The 18143-nt window shown below is 36.7% G+C and overlaps 1 protein-coding gene across 1 annotated transcript in view; it reads right to left on the bottom strand.

The window, feature by feature from the left end:
- The window catches only part of APAF1 (apoptotic peptidase activating factor 1), a 2040921-nt gene that overhangs the window by 1025407 nt on the left and 997371 nt on the right, over positions 1-18143 (bottom strand). The window contains exon 19 of the mRNA XM_044087206.1: positions 2485-2604. Within this exon, the coding sequence (XP_043943141.1) occupies positions 2485-2604 (120 nt within the window). The remainder of the gene's footprint in view (positions 1-2484; positions 2605-18143) is intronic.

Genomic DNA, 18143 nt, shown 5'->3' with positions numbered 1-18143 from the left:
TTGAATCCCACAGTAGATGGGTTTAAGCAAGAATCGGAAAAGCTTAGAATAAATTTTATGGATAGAATAAATTAGAATAAATTTTATGGATAGAGGGTATAGTGAAGGGGTCTTTAGCCAAGTTTTATCAGAGGTTAGTGGGCTTAGAGAGACAAAAGCGAGACCTTACTTCTCTGAACAAGGAATATTAGATACTTCTTATGCAATGCATGAAAAACAACAGATTAGGTTTTCAACCTTTTACACCAAAGACTTAGAATTTATTACGTCTAGTATTGAGAAGCAATGGGAAACTTTGTTATTAGATAATGAAATTGGTGAGCTGGTGGGGTAAAGACCTAATTTTATTTTTAGGAACAAGCCCAATCTTAAGCGTCTTTTATGTCATCCTCCGTTCAGGACGAATAAATTACACCACCAAGTAACTGGAGTTAACACCGTACCATGCAATGGTTGTAATCAGTGTACTTACATAGCTATAAGTGATGAGTTTAAGCATCCCACAACTAAGAGAGTTTATACTTTTAACACCATGACTAATTGTATGAGCAATGGATTAGTCTACTTAGCGAGGTGCACCCAATGTACAGCATTTTATGTTGGGAAGACTAGTAAACAAATTAGGGAGCGAATAAGGGAGCATGTGTATCACATGTGTATAGGGTCTGACCACAACGCTCTAGGTAAGCACCAAAAATTGTATGGGATGTCTCATAACTTTAAGTTTTATGTAATACAAAATATTGTACCCAGTAATAGAGGAGGAGATTTTGACAACTATATACAAGAGAGTGAAATGAAGTGGATAATACGCTTTAGGGCAGACAAGTCACCTGTTCTCAATGACAAAGTTTAAATTAAACCTGTCTTAAGGAGACGGGTCAAAAAACCTAATAATTAAAGTAGTATTTTAGGATTTAAGATCAATTATAAGTATATGTGGTTAGTAAAATTTACTGTTTTTAATGTTTTATTGTTATTGATTTCCATTTTTATTTTTGTTTTCACTCTGTCATAGACACTTTTTAAATATGTATTAGTGTTTATGTTGGGCTTGACGCATGTAATTAGTTGTCCTATCAGGAGTCCTATGACATTATAAAAAGTTAATTATTATGGATTGTGTTAGAGTCTGAAGAAGCCTATGGGTGAAAGCGCTTACTGTTTATGGATTAAAGCTCTTGGTTTTTATTTTTAAGACCGTTCTCATTTCATTTGTATATAATCGAGAAGCTTAGAGCTGCTGCCGTTTTGGTTCCTGTGTATGCTGGTGGATGAATTTTATAAGTGCTCTTTTGTTTGTATAGCAGGAACATTCATCTACTTGCTGGTCACAGTTCTGAGTGATTTATATAATGTTGGATGGATGATAATTACAAAGAAAGAAAGAAAAGATTTGTGATGTCCAATGCATGTAAATGGAAAAAAATGTAATATTATTTGCTTTCTTTTCTGTTGAAGTATGTTCGCCTATGTCTTAAGTGATGATTTAATAAAGGTGTTAAAAAAAAGGAGAGACAGAAAGAAACAGTACCCCGGGGAGGCAAAAGAAGAAGTAATGTGCTTCAAATATGACAGAAACACTGTACAGGCCATTACTGAATAAAACCGTGATACTGCAAAACACTAATGAATACCAGCAGGATGGCTCGAGGCTAAAGGCGGCTACAATAAACAAAACACTGAAAGCAAGTTTTGGCACCACTGAGGGTGGCTGTGTAGAGGAATGAGATTCATAGTATATGTGGGCCAGCTATCACTATACAAAGATAAAAGGCAGTCATAAGCACAGCAAAACCAACTTGTCTTACAGGATTAAAAACAAAACTTTGCCTGGTCCACAAAACTTATCTTTCTTTGTGGATGTACAGTGACAGCATGATATAGTATGCACTGGGTCATAGTGAATAGGATGGACTGGTAACCATTTGTAACACAGCGAACCACTAGAGCAAAACTAGAAACACAGAGGAAGAATGGCTGAAAAGACAGACTTAAATAAACTAAGTCTGAGATGGCCATTTCTTGATATGTTCCCCTTTCTCCAAGGTATGGTAATCTTGGAGTCAATATATACAGAGTTTGCAATGCTTGCCCTTTTGGAAAAAGAAGTTCAAAGTTTCAGCAATGTTTGGGATTTGCTCTTCTCCTACATTTTTTATCATTTGTTTCCCAGTGTGTTGGCATTCTGAGTGCTAATATTTCCATATGGAGCTGCATATACCATTTGCTTAAAGAGGGTACACTCAGTCATAACTGTTTTGGCACCAAAATACACACACACATGTAATGCACATGAATGTGTGTGTACAATAGAGAGGAAGTGCAAGGTGGGGGGGGGGGGGTTGAAAGAAATATATAAGCTTGTCAATGATGAAAAACAAGACATTCTCTGCTGAAATGAAATACATTGAGTACTGTCTGGGTTCACTTTTACTAAGTTCTTATAGCAGTGCAGGAGTAAAATGGAAATGAAACATTTACCTGGACTTGGTTTCTGCTGTCAGGAGCCAAAACAATGATGTCATTATGTTGAAATAACACATCCACTTCACGCTTCAGTGACACAGATGAGGATCCATAAACTTTGTTAGCTTCCCAGAGCTGGAAAAAACAATAATGGCCCAATGTTACATCAAACAACAAATATAAAGAGAGATACTATACAAAAAACTTTCAGACTATGGTGAGTATTGCAGTCATTATGCCAGCACTTAACCTAAAAATTTATTAAATGCGCAAGAAACACAAAATCAGCCTACACCATCAATGCAACCTTCAGACATGACTTCCAGTAACCTACAGGAGGATATAAGACAGTTGCATACAGACCTGGTTAAACTAAACAAAACACTGATGGAGTATATCAACACAACCAACAAAAGGCTGGAAAAAAATGGAAGAAGCTTTAAACAGATATTCAGATGAGATGTAAAGCTGCAAAAATCAGTGGTTGAAATTAAGAAAAGGCTGGCTGAATACAAGACAGCTCAGGAAGAGATATTTAAAAAAAATAATAGAATTAGAGGGCAGAGCACATAGGGAAAACCAGAGATTTTCAACTATATCGGAGAAGCTGGAAGGAACAGACTGCATTAATTTTATGAAAGCACAAATAAGCAACTGGACTGGTAGTCCACAGCAGGAGTTGTTAGTTGAAAGGGCACATTGTGTGCATGCTCCAAACCTAGCTATAAGAAAGTTATCTAGACCTTTGATAGTAAAGATGCAATTCTACTAGCAGAAGGAGTTGACTGTGACAAAACTGTGGCAGAAGGAAAAATACTAAAAGTGGGTGACAGCAGAGTGTTTGTGGAGAATGATTACTCACAGTACACCAGGCAAAAAAGGAGTAAATTCATTCCACTATCAGGGAATGTTGAGACACGGGTGTAAGATTCAAACTGCTGTATCCAGCTGTCTTTAAAGTATTCTTCCCTGGAGGGATAAAAATAATTTTTTGATGAAGTGCATGCTAAGGAGAAAACACAAACGTTTGTCCAACAAGAAGTGAGCCATGAAACAGAAAGATATTCTTCTTCTAATTCTTCTGGTAAGAAAGACCACAGAGAGACTGCACCTAGGAAGCCTTTTCCAGTATTTCAATGGAAAATGTTGGAGAGAAGGAAGAAGGCAGCACGAGAGTCAACTAGAAGAATCGAGAGTACATTGGAAATGAAGCAGACACAGGATTTGGGTGATGGAGAATAACAGTAGTAAAATTAGCAACTGAATATGGGATTACAATGCAATAATTGTATTTGTGAAATATGCCAGAACAAGAAGATCTGGAAATATTGGACTTTTTCAAAATTTCTTGGATTTGTGGGGGACTCTTCATGTCATTAATGTTCGAAAAAATGCTTTAGGGAGAGGAAGAGATGGGAGAAAGCTAACTAAGTAAGGAAAACTTTTTCTTTTCTTAATAATACAGTATTTGTGGTGTATGGTTTTCTTTGCATGCTATTTTTAAGTATAATGGGGACTGTAAATGGGCACTGCTGTCTTTCTTTTTCTCTCCTCTTCTCTCTTTCTTCTTGTAGAATTTTGAGAAATAAAGGCAATGCAATGTAAAAAAAATGGCTAAAAAGGCATGATAAAGTTAAAATTAATGTGCTCTGTTTCATTCTTGCATGGGGAAATAGCAGTATTAAGGACCTTAGACTGTTTAGTTTTAAGAGACGACAAGTAATTGAAAAAGAATACTGAATACTATGAGGCTTTTTTCCTAGCAAATGCATGTATTCTTAGTAGCAAGTCAGCAGCTGGTCTTCACGTTTCCATGGAAACAATCTAATAAAGAGAAACTGTCTGTTTCCTTCTCATTGTCTCCATGGAGACAATCTGATAAAAAGAAACTGAAGACTGTCTGGTGGAAGGATGTTGGCTGAGGGAAAGAAAAAAAAAGAGAAATTGGCTAGGACATAATGTTCTCTGAAATCCATCAGAGGTTTTCCCAGCTGCGAGGGCTTTAAAGACAAGACAAAACCAATTAGACAAGTAAAGTTTTCTCAGTTTTTGAAATGCAGTGGGGATACTAATATAAACAGGTGCTTTTTTTCTCCCTTCTTCTCTATTTTTTTTGTTCAGTTTTAAGAAATGTAGGTACTGCAATGTAAAAAATGGGGGAGGGGGGTCTGGTTAAGAGAGTATGACAAAAGAAAAATCAGCATGCTTTTTCCCACACTTACATAGGGAAATGATTGGGTTAAGACCCTAGACATTATGCAGTAACAAGTTTATTAGAAAGCATGTAAATGAAAAGTAATATTGGTTATTATAAGGCTATTTTTCTAATAAATAAGGTATCCTTAGCAGTTTTGTGTCTGCTGTGCACGTTACTAGAAGACAAATTGATAAATGAAATGGCTTGGAGAAAGTGTTTACTGAAAACATTCAAGTGTCTTCTCAGCTGGGAGAGCTATACAGACAGATAAAATCAAACATCACTTACTAATAGCAGAGACTGTACCAAGTGTCTCAGCATGATTTTCTTTTTTGTTAACTCTAACCTGTCAGTGTGGCTATCAACTTAGAACTTTTGTTCTTATTAGGAAGCAAAAACTTCAATATTTGAAGATGTAGACAGTATTGCGTGTTAAGCTAATATGTTTTAGGGGGGTAGGGGGTTGTCTGTTCTGTTTGAGTGCTTTCAAAAAAAAAAAAGTTATGTAAGATGTGGCATAGGCTCAAATGGATATGACAAGAAACAACTGTATAAAAGATCAACCTGCCGAACAGTACATGCATGTAACATAAAAGGTGTAACTAGACATTTAACAAAAAATCAGTTATACATAAAATGTGGTAATAACTATATAAAAAATGATGCTTTATGTAATGTCTTTCAATCAGAATGGTCTTAAAGATAAATATAAGAAAGAAAGAGTAGTGGACTATATTAAAAAATGTGAAGTGCAAAAAGCTATGCTACAGGAGACGAACCTGGAAAGAATTGAGCAGGGTTAAGGCACCTAGGCAATGAGACATTTCCCTGTGGTACATTTGACTGGGAACACATGGCTGAAGTGACATTCAGCTGCAGAGAAATATGGCTGCTTGCAAATTCCATATGGGCAAAGAGAAGCAGATGCTAGGAATTTATTCTGAAAATATAGCTAGTGAGTGGGATAAACTTAAAATGGAGTTGAAAACTAGGGTAGAAATAAAGGAAAGGAACATATGGTCAAGAAGTAACAAGAATTATTTTGAGGGACTGACAAATGTTAAAGTATTGCAAAACAGGAAGAATTTCTAAGAACAAGAAAAAAGGAGCAATTGGAGAATGCTAAACAAAAAATAAGAGATTACCTCGATAATATGAAGACTGTGGTTACGCAACTGTTTTTTGATAATAATTCTAGAGCATAAAAACTTTTAGCACAATGACTCAGGCAACAGAAAGTAGAAAGGGTTGTCCCCAAGCTTAGGGAGCTTATAACAAGAGATCCAGTAGAAGTATTAGACATACTTTGAAAATGTTATGAACGTTTATATAAAGCAGAGAACTATGGTAATCAAGAAAAGGTACACATGGAAATGCTTATGGAAGAATTAAATATGCTAAGGAGAGAGGTAGATGAGGCTCAATTACTAACAGGATAGGACACAATGAAATAAAAATGGTTATGTTTAAACAATCTACAGGACAGTCCCCAGGAATAAAGGGTATTACTGTGGAAGTTTAGAAGCTAGGAGGTAAAAAAAACTAATAAAGATTTGGAAGGTTTTGTTTTACATTATTTTAAGAGGAGAAGTACCAGCATCCTGGAAGAAGGTGGTGGTAATGGTAATACCTAAAGAGGGTAAAGATCCATCAGAAAAGTGATATCAAAATTGACAGATATGGATCAGTGTGGTTTTGTGGAGGGGAGGCAAACATTTGACAATATTAACAGAACACTGAAGATCCAAGGGGGAGCAGAATGTAAGAAAATACAACTGTTATTGGTGGATCATAATGCAGAAAAAGCATTTGACATAGTGGCAAGTATACTACCTCTTGTGCTACTAACACGATTTTCAAATTGATGGTCATTTGCTAAAGAAAACTGTTGCAAATTGAAAACAGACTTGGCACGAGTAACAGTAAAAACTTCTTTTCTCTTGAAATTCAGTTTCTTGAAAACCGCATTAAAACTCAACTTATTAGCATAAGAACTCTGGAAAAAGCCTATGACAATGGGGGGACAAAGATCCTAACATCAGGGACACCCTTTTAATTACTGCTCTTGTAAACTTAGAAAGTTGATGGAATAACATGCTTTGCATCAGCATGCATTTTATAATGGGTATAAAGCCTATAATCCAAATGCCTGTCATTATTTAGTGACCCCAGTCCTTAATGATTTGCCAGACAACCACAAGTTTTAGGAGGAACAGACCAAAAATATGAGGCAAAAAGATTGGTAGCTGATGTAGATGATCAAGTCTGTTGTTTTCTGTAACTAAGGTACAGTTTTGAGCCTCGGCATGTTAATTAACTAACCTGCCATCCATAACACACACACACCTACCCCTTACCAGTGTCTCACAGACACATACAAACCCTACCCCTTTCTGACACACACACACACACACACACACACACACACACACACACACACACACACACACCTTACTGGCATCTATCTTGTCTCTTCTGAAGAAAAAGGAACGGTTACTGGAACCAAGTAAGCAACTTTACATTCTGCGTGAGTGGAACTGAAGCAGCAATTGCAGCATCAATAAATATCTGTGCAAAAGGAACTGAAATTTGAACTTTGAAGCAACAGCAAGAAATACCCATGTGTCGATATGAAGAGTACATTCTTAAAGAAGAATGCTCTGAAAAAAAGCAGCATCAACAAATATGCATGCATCAGCCACACTGATGTGTTGCTACCCAGAGTGCATTCTTAAAGAAGGATGCTGCAAAGCTGAAAAAAACAAAGGATTTTTTTTTTTTTTTTTAATTAAAAATAAAATGTAGTGGCAGCATCCTGGCCAGTGGCAACCCCTCCTCAGCCAAAAGGCCCTAGGCAACTGTCTAGGTTACCTAGTCCTGGATCTGGACCTACAATGGAGGCTAAAAAGACATTTGGTAGTCTGACAAGGAAATCTACAACTAAAATAATACATCAAAGCTCATATGACATCCAGTTTGTGAGGCAAACCTCTCAACCTCAAAGCACAAGAAAATCTGGACAAAGCCAAAAATAATGGGGGAACAAATGCCCAAAATCAGGAACAGATTTAAAATATTGCCCTTATAAACTCAGATGTTACATTAGCATGCATTTTCTGAAGGCTATGAAGTCTAAAACTGAAATATCTGTCATTATTTAGTGACGTCAAGCCATGATGGTTTGCCAGAAAACGACCAATTTTATGAGGGACAAACCAAAAATATGTGGCAAAAATCTACACATTCTGTGAAAATTTGGACAGTTGAGAGGTATGTGTGGAGTTATGTGGGGTGAAGAACTAAGTTGGCAGATTGCTAGCTTGCTTAAAGGTAAATTCCAAAAGAATACAGGAAAGAAAAGCAAGAGTCATGTGGAGGACAGTCCTGTCCCTATGGAATATCATACATAGGGTTCTTCATACCACAAGGCCTAAAATTCATATCTACAACTTGCAAAAGTGATGTCACCAAAAGTATAGTGGTCTTTGACTAAAACTTGAGAACACAGTAACACAGGACTACACAATGTGGAAGTACTAGGTGCTGATAACAACATTTACATCCTAATGATAGCTCCATGAAGGGGGCAGGCTATGAAATGGTAGTCAAAGAAAAACAGCCTACAGACAAATTTCTTAACAAAAGTAAGAAAGGCCAAGGCCTCTTTCAAGGAGGACATGAAAGGTTGAAATAACAGAGAGGTCGAAGTTAACCATGCAGTAGGCCAGACTATTGCTGGACAGTTCAAGGAAGTAATACAATACTTATGGACCACATTCTATAACAGATGTCCAGACAGTGAAATGCAAGCTTTGTTAAGTATACAGTCCAGCTGAAATCATATCATGCTGACAGAAGAACTCTTTATTCCCTATTGAAAACCCCAAATGATAAAATTATTACAGCCTCAGAGGCAAAACATAAAGATGCATCACATCAGCATATTCAGAAGGGACAGTGAAGGGGTCATCAAAAAACTTCGTCAGGGTTATTACTAAACATGTGTAGGGTAGAGTGGTGTCTGAGATACCTGCTGCTGAAGGAATGAGAATCACAGCAATCACTCAGCCACTCCTTTGCAGGATCTTCACAAGAATCCTCTGAAGATGAATCAGCAGAAAGGTATATATGAACCTCCTGCTCCACAAGAAGGAAAGGGGGTTTGGACCATTTTCCTGCCTTACAAAGCTGTGACTTTGCACTGTCTACTTTAAAAAAAGGCCAGTACCACACTACCCCATAGACAGAAGAAGGGTGATAAATTTAGGATGGAGACTCTAATCATAAGAATCAGGAGTACAAACAGCCCAGCCCCAAACATTAACAATGAGGCACAAAAGAATTGCATTTGTTTTCATTGCCTGTTGATTTAGAACTTCACCATGGAGTTGTCACTCTGAATATGCATTTCTTGCTTTCAAACACCGGCAGAGAAGACATGGAGTAAGCTTTGCAACACCAGCAAGCTCAAAAAGCTGATGTGGATGAAGGACTGGAAGGATGCCCGATCACCCTGAATGGAGACAACACCTAGTAAAATTATATAACCAAATACCTGTCTTTGGAAAGGAACAGAATCAGAGGAAGCTCTTGGAACAGCACATTTACTGACAGACATGATGGAGTTAGCCACTGCCTCCAATTCATTTGCATGATTTCTGTATTCAAGACAGGAAGATGGAGGTTATAAGATGCTTAGTCTACTGGTGTAAAGTATGCAGATGAACTACTGTAACCACTAGAATTTCTCCAGTATAAGGCTCAAAATTTGGAGCAAAGTAAAGGCAGAGTCTGTAAGATTGTGTAGTGCCACAGTAAGATGGGAATGTTTGGCACAGACCCTCCCTGGAGTCAGAAAGACTAATGGGATGCATTAGTTTAGCAAAAAAGGATTCCTGCCCGGTGGGCAAATGCACGGCCCTCAAGCAAACTCTGTAAAGTAAAAAAAGGGCAGAGCCAGCAAACGTTGATCCAAGTAGATCCAAATTTATTGTGACAGGTTAACAAACCTACACATTTATGTTACAGACTGGTTTCGGTGGAAAAAACACAACCTTCTTCAGTGGTTTTACACTGAAGAAGGTTGTGTTTTTTTCCACCGAAACCGATCTGTAACATAAATGTGTAGGTTTATTAACCTGTCACAATAAATTTGGATCTACTTGGATCAACGTTTGCTGGCTCTGCCCTTTTTTTTACTTTACATGCATTAGTTTAGACATAACCCCCAAAAGTTGACCATATAAAAAAAAAATCCCATACTGGAGCCACCAGAATACATTTGTCCAGCTATGAACATGGAAATATCAGTTGTAAAGATAAGTGGATATTAGGCAACATGCTTAATGAAGATATACAAATCTGGAAACTACATCAAGCCAAAGGGCCAGATATTGGACTGAAAGTTGGAGCCAAGTAGACTGAATAAGAAGTACCAACATGAAGTGTGAGAATAATGAAATGCAATAAACATCCTTTTATGGAGCAGAACCAAGCTCCAGTCAATGACAGAAACATGAACCAATAATACTGATATCTTCTTACATTAGTTCTAGGCAGATACGTGATTATTCAAGTTCCTAAAAATTTCAGTATGTTCAAAGGAAACAGACCATATTTGGCCTGGACTTTTGCTTAGCTGTTCAAAATATGACTATTTAATTAATCTTGGTTATAATTTAAGGCTTCTTTCTGAATGATGTCATTATTCTTTCCTCATCTGATGGTGGCTTACATCTGTGAAGCAGAATGAGTAGTTGAAAAACAATGTACAGACTAATTCCTCTGTTAACAAGGACATTCTGCAAACCTTTGCACCTCTTCAGGATTTATTTCTTAAGACTGAGTGCTCTCAGAGCAAAATGGACACTATTCAAGGAAACTGTTCACCAGACTGAGACGTTGAGAAAGGAGCTGACTGAGACTAAAGGCACAACAATGCCACAGTACTTCTGTAAATGATGCTGACAGAGCATTAAAAGAAGAGGAGTTAAAGACTGATTTTATATACATATACACACACACACACACACACACACATATATATATATATATATATATATATATATATTTTTTTTTTATTGAAGCAAAATACTTTTCTTCTTGACAAACTGGAAAATCTTGAGAACATATCTGACAGAAACAATATAAGAATATATGAATTGCCAGAAAATGGTAGGGAAAACATAGTTAATATTTTTGCCATCTGGCTGCCCAGAACTATTAACTTGCAAAAAGGAATGCCCTTAAGAGTAAAATGAGGTTATCAGTTGTTGGGAAGGCTATCTACAAAACCCAATGCTATACACAAGAGCTATAATCTTCATATCTTATTTGAACAGAGAGTGAACAAAGAGATTATGTTAAAAAACATGGAGCAATTTTGGTGTCAAAATTCAAAACAATTACGTAAGAGTTGACAATGACTATACAAACATAAGCAAGGAAGAAAACAGTATGGAGGTCCCTTTGTGAAACTTCTTAAAAATCACAAAACATCTCCTGTATTCCACCAGAATGCAGATTTGTTTTCTACTTTCAGGTGCAATCAATTTTTAAAAGGTGGAAGAGGATGTGCCTTTCATTAATAACACTGATATTATTCCTGTGGCTAAGTCAACAGAATGGAATTATTTATCCTTAAAGAAACATTCAGACTCTGATAACTGGAAAACAGTTATATTCTCTAAAAATAAAAGAGTTTAGCTGCACAAACCAGAAGATAAGCAAATTTACAGCTACAGGATGTAGCATGTTTATAAAACATAGGATATTTTTGAAAAATACATTTCTGTGTTACGTATCTTTAATTTATGATACATCAGCTCAGCTCAAAACACATCTTCATCAAAAATCTGACTCTGCTTACTTTTCCACTGGGCACATAACCTAAATCCCTCATCACCTGCATCACACTTCTACTTTGATACTCTGTTCTCAGCTGTTGCTTTCCTCTTGTATTTACTACTAAAATGAATTCACATTTAATTTTACACTCTGTTAATATTATTTATCTATTGTCTATGGGATTATCTGCCCTCTATGATTAATCTGTGTTTGTGAATTTATTTTCTTTTTTGGTGAATCTCTTCACCTGGGCTGGGCCTGCAAATGGTCTACAGTGATCAGTGTACTACCCCTGTAAACAAACTAAAATAAAAATAAACTAAACTATATAATAAAAGTAGGAAGACAAGGTATTGGTTTTATTAAATGTTGTTAGGAGTTCTTTAGCTTTCTCATTTTTAGTCTCCCAAAATAAATTGGCTATAGAATGTATTCATATATATTTTACTACATCTATTTAAGATTTTTTTTCTAATATTAATGGACGTTTTATATAAATTTTCAGTTTAGAACACATCTGAGTCACTGTGTATTTAAACGTATAAGCTTATTTCATAGTTTATACACATTTGATTTTGCCACTCTGATCTGACTCATTTCTAAAATATCAAGTAAGTGACACTTATTACAACAACACTGGTACTGTAGTAATGGCTGATAAGATAACAGCCTTTGTTTTATGTTAAGAAATCAGTCTTTGTTTATTTTAAACAATAACTTTATTTGGCATAGAAAATATTCACCACAAATTTAACCATATAAATCAACAACCATAACAGAGAGCTGCAACGTCAAAGATGACAAGTAAAGAAACAATACCAAAACTGGTGCATCTCATACTACCTAGCAACCAATAACTCTCTACCTTGCCAAATTAATAGGAAAACTTTGATAAATGCACTTGAAGATGTACAGAACAAATAATGCAAATACTAAAAATTACAAAGTCTATAAGATGCTAAGAAGCTATAATGCCCAAAAGGGTGTATGTTATTGAGGAAATAACGCCCACTCAGAGGTGTTCTGAGGCCCAACGTTGCAGGTGGAGGGCTTCTACACCGCTGAAAAGGTGCTATTTCCACAATAATACACACCTTGGAGGGCATTATTGCGCTTAAGAGAATGTGCTGTTTGTAAAATTGTTGTATTTTATTTACTTACTTTTTTTTATTACTACATTTTTTTACATATTTTTGATGTAAAAGAGTTCCTCCTCCTAATGTTTCAAAGTTGCTGTTAGTATATGAAAATGGTGTTGGAGGAAGCATTTTACATCCAAAATACAAAAATTAAAAAATATCTAGATATTTACTTTATTTTTACTTATTTTTATGTTTCCAGCATTTAAAAATGAAATGAAACCTACAAGAGTGGAACAAAATTATTTTATTCCACTTACGCTCAGTGCAAAAGAACCCCCTTAGCCATAAAATAATAACATCTACCTGAATCAATTCAGTTTTCATAGGCCACAGACAAATTTCTGTTTCAGTCTGCCAAATTTCATTAATCTTTGGGCAAGACCATACCACATGCGAATAATCTGTGGATGGAAAGTTGCAATGCCAATAGCAAGAGGATGACAGTCCCCATGCATATACCCTCTAGAGGGTACTGATATAGCAGTTTAAACATTATGCACTGATAGATGGATGGAATAATGGGGGAGATGTTTGCTTAGGTACAATTTTATACCAAAACTAAACAGATTTGTTTGAATACAGTTTTAAACCAAAATTAGACAGTTAATTTCCCACATAAATCAGACTACTTTTCTTCATATAATCCCCTTGAGACTTGTCAAGGTTTTTATACATTACAATGTTCAACAATGATTGCTGTACTGTTTAGTAGTTAAACCATCAAGTCTAATTGCACTGAGGGTCTTACAGTACCCAAGCATGTGTTGCAATTGTAAGTATGGCCACCATAAGAATTTATAATCTTTGAAATGTGTTTGCAAGACTGTGAAGTTAATTAACTACTCATTGTTGGTGTCCCAGATGTCAATCAAAAATAAAAAGCCCATGTTGGTCTAATTAATCCAATACCTGGCTTACCCATCTATTAAGAAATCTTTGAGGGTCTCCAGTCTCATCTCAGAGAGTCTCATTATGCAATGGGGGTCCTCACTGGAACACTTTGCTTATCACCTAAAGTTCCCACCCTCAGAATGGTCCCAGATTCTGTAGGCATCAGGAGACATTTCCTTGTAATGTAGTCTCTACCCATGCTGTTTCTAAAAAGAGTCAAATTGGCCGGGGTGAAGTCTTGAACAAATGAATTGACATTTACCACTCACTTCTTTATAGTTTTGGTAAACTTGAAGTCCTAAGACTCTCCAGTGTTTAAGGAGTACATTTTTTTCCTGTTTATATAGGAATGATTTTTATCCGAAAAAACACTGGAAGTGAGGGTCTGGAACTTCACAGGATAAACAAATGTGTACATATGAGGAAGGTGTCTCATCAAATATAGAGTTTTGGGTAGGATGTACATCCTGATTAGTCTGACATTGGTCAGGAAAGGAGATAATGATTTCTTCCAAAAGATAATTTTATCCCAAAATAATAGATTGCTTCTGTAATTTTTAAGGCTCAACAGTCATTTTAGTATCAAGCTATATACACTCAAAAGCAATATTCCAGTGATTATGCTCGGCAAAAGGAAGCAAACTGGATCCTTTTCAGATGGAGAGAATAAGAGAGTTTGGTACAGATTAAGTTGGAATCCAGTGAGAGTTTCTAAATAACTGAATCAAATCATAATTTTCTTGAAATTTAATTGGGGTTGTGACATCCAAACTACTCACTCATCTGCAAACCTTGTAGAAATAGCCTCAATCTTTCTGAGCCTTAACACTTACTGTGTTAAAGTTGACCCCAGATACAGAATTTAAAATTTGGTAAAACAAGACTAAAAAGTTAGAGGGGAAACTGGACGCCTTGTCTCTTGCCCTTACTGGGAGCACAGGCCTGAGATGCAACTACCTGTGCAGAGGGATTATTATATTTTTATATAATAATTTACATATGGAAATAGGGGAAGTAGAGAATGCCAGAGACTGCAGTAGCTGCTATAAAATAATTCCAGGAAAGAGTCAAAAGCTTTTTTTAAAATCAGTAAGAATGGCAGCTGTAATGATATTGTGATGCCAGCACTGGGTCTGCATATTCAGCCACATTTTAATCAAGTTGGGACTGCCTGTTCTATGCTTGATGAAGCCCTTCTGAAACTGAGATAAGAAGTTTTGCTGAAACTGAGATATTACACTAGTCAGAATGGTTATCAACCTGTTAGCTAAGACTTTAGCATACATTTTTGCCTATAAATTCAGTAATCAGATAGGATGATAACTACTGAGAAAAGATTTCATCTTTTTGAGGTTTGGAAAACATAAGAACATGGTGGTACTCCTCCCCCCCCACCAAGGCTTCATTCTCTTCAAAGAATGCTTTTAGGAGCTGGACCAATGTCTCTTTAAAAGTTCTATAAACATCTGGTGTTAAGTGGTCCAGACCACATGCTTTACCTGACGCTAGGTTCTCAATTGTAGAGGAAATTTCCAAAGCAATAACTCGTAGCTTAATTGTCTGTACATCCTCCTAGGTAAAGTCAAGTTCATACAGGAAAAAGTTTGCCTAAATGTACACTCTTCACTAATTTTTAGGGGGTTGGATGTTTGGGAATTGCTGTTAATAGCTAATGTTGTAATATTTAACTCTTGGTTTCTTTCTGGTAGTTTTTAATGATCAGCTTTTGAGATGTGAGCCCTTGCACCTAGTAAAATGTTTTGTATCTTTCCCATTTGTATTGGGCGACTTGGTAATTGGATGGATGTATTATCTGACAAAATAGTACATACAACCTCTATTATACTGTTAGTTTTTAGTAGAAATTTTGGTAAAAAAAAGTTAGTCCTAACTAGCGATACTTCTATAAAAATTGTGGAGAAAAAAAAAGATCAGGAAGCTGTGCGGGTGAAAAACCAAAAACCCAAACCAGCAGCTCCTGGCCAGTCAAGCTGCTAAAAGACCTAACATACTTAACAAGAAGGAAACATTTTAACAATATTATAATGTGCTTCATACAAACTCTACTGTCTCCTGAAGATTAATGAACACTGACAGCAACTGTGTACATCACAAATGGTATAATTACCAACCTGGTTTTCCCATGAAGGTCCAGCTTTGCAGTATAGCTAAGCCAAAGGAAATCAGGAAAGTTGGATGATAAAGACAGAGCAGGGCGGGGAGGGGGTTAAACAAGATATGTAAAGAGAAAAAAGAACACATCAGTAATTACATGCAAAAGACCAACAACACCATAAATACACATCATGTTAAACATTAAAAGGTTAGCACTCAAGGTAGCAGTTAGTTGTGCATATAGGACAGTTACACCACTAAGAAAAATGCATACTGCAAAATAAACCTATACAAGGGAAGAGCACTAGCTTCATGCATTAACAAATAACAGCCAGCAGGATTCGATATAAGCCAAATAAAACAGGCCCTTATACCATCTCCACTGGGTTAGAACATCCCCAATACCATTAACAAAACAGATTAGTAAGAACCATAGATCTATGGTACAGTATTTAATCAGTAGGTATATCTGACCTGGTATGCTGAGCTTGACAGAATGATATAGTCAAAAAAACAATAAAGCATGCAAGGAGGAATGCAGGAATTCAGTGTTAACCATTCAGGCGGCAGGAAACCCTATGGCTTACAATCAAAGTCATTGGTATATTTATCTGAAAGCAAGAGGTGAAAATAAAGGAGGAGGGGGTTACTTTTCTCATTTTAACAGCTGTAGCCAAGGCCCACCAGAGTGAGCAAGATTAGATAATACAGCTCTGTTGTGATGAAAATTCATTCACTGGGAAGGAAGTAAGGCCTATCACTTTCCTGTGATACTGTGACAGATTTACTCACCGCATCATCCCAGGAGGCATCAATGGATTAGAATTCTGAGATTTTAATCTCCAGGCCAAATGTGCCCATCTCTATGGAGTTATTGTCTTCACCACTAGGCAGAGAAAATAAAGAAGGTATTTTTTTAGTAGTAGGAACACAAGAGCTTTGTGAGAACTTCCTTGATGGTTGTGCTGTTTTCTTTATGTCTGCTTTACTATCAGAATGGGGATGATATCTATGGCCTTTCTCTCTCTCTCACTCTTTTTTTCTTTTTAAGATATACCTGCAGATTGTGGTGTATTGCTCCCTGCATTAGCAACTTCTAAGAAAAGCTTCCTTTTGGCATCATGGAGAGATGTCAGTGATTTCTCTACTTCCTCCAATATGATGCAGTTGTTGTTTTGGCTACCACTGGAGATGTGCGAGATTGCCAGGAAGTTGTACAGCAAAGCCCTTCTCTCTGAAGTATCTCAAATATGGTGCAAAAGGTTTGCATTTTGAAAACAATGTGGTGGTATTGTAGTCCAGGACCATCCGTACACCTGCTATTCTGACATCAGTTCTCAGCAGTCTGACTTTATTTAATATAAAATCCCTGTCCAGGTCTGGGATATTTCTTGTGTCTCACCTTTGAAGTAATTCAATGGCCATGTTCTATCATAGGGCTAGCTTTTCCCCCTATAAAACTTCTAAATTTTACTGGCGATAAACTGCCTTGGGGCACTACTTTCTGCATTTACTGGTAGCCCTAATATTAATTTATTTTTCATGGGAGCCCTCTTCTGCAGGTCATCAATCTTATTATCCACATTGGCCACTGAGGACAGAATTTGTGTGAAGTTGACATCAAGTTGCTGAATGTGCTCTCTGCTGAGAGATATTTCGAATTGTTGTGTTGTAAATGTCTAATGGATGTGCAGAAGCTGGGATTCATGGTTGACTGTAGTATCTTTGATTTGCGCACTACTACTGCATTCAACTGAAGTGCGTTGGCAAGGACTTCTAATGCTTCTTTAATATACTTAATGTCCCCAACAACATTCTTGGTGATTTCTGCCATAATTCCTGCAGAGGGACGGACATGACTTGACTTGTGAACAGAATGGTGCTAAAAAGGTAAAAATACTCACATAAAAAAGTAATGCAGTAAATGATGTAAAAACTGCAATATGGATTCAGTCTTCAAGATTTCCTTTTCTGATTGGGAGAGAGAGGTGCACTAACACACTAAAGTGCGTCCATCATAGCTTGATCATGTGTGTATCCCTAAGATATCACTCTTTGTTTATGCACTTAGGAACTAACAGTCATGTTTTAGTAATAGTGCCAAAGACAAAAAATCTTTTATTAAGCTCCGTTTATTGTGCTTTATCTTCAGTTTCTATAGTACAAAATAGAAGTTATGTACTCACCATAACGTTCCATGTGAGTTGTTCATCTCGCCTTCATTCTTACTGATGGGTTGGGAGCCGATCCTCAGCTCCAACATTTCCAACTGCAAAAGCTCGAGGTCTTCAACCAGCTCGAGGCCAACTCCCTATCCCATGATGCACCCTGATCTTCCCTCAGATATTGTTTGCTGCCAACTGACTACCTACTAGTATTAATATGCCACTCAGAGCTGGATAAGAGACAATGCACCATATAAGAAAGGTGAAGGACCTCAAGTTGACTGGATGGGGGTTGGAGGGTGGGATGTAAGAATGAAG

This window comes from Protopterus annectens, chromosome 11.part0, assembly GCF_019279795.1.
Source record: "Protopterus annectens isolate FY-2018-M chromosome 11.part0, PAN1.0, whole genome shotgun sequence".
In the NCBI taxonomy this organism is placed as follows: Eukaryota; Metazoa; Chordata; order Ceratodontiformes; family Protopteridae; genus Protopterus; species Protopterus annectens.
Note: the sequence above shows the minus strand (reverse complement) of the source record. Positions and strands in the feature narration are given on the sequence as shown.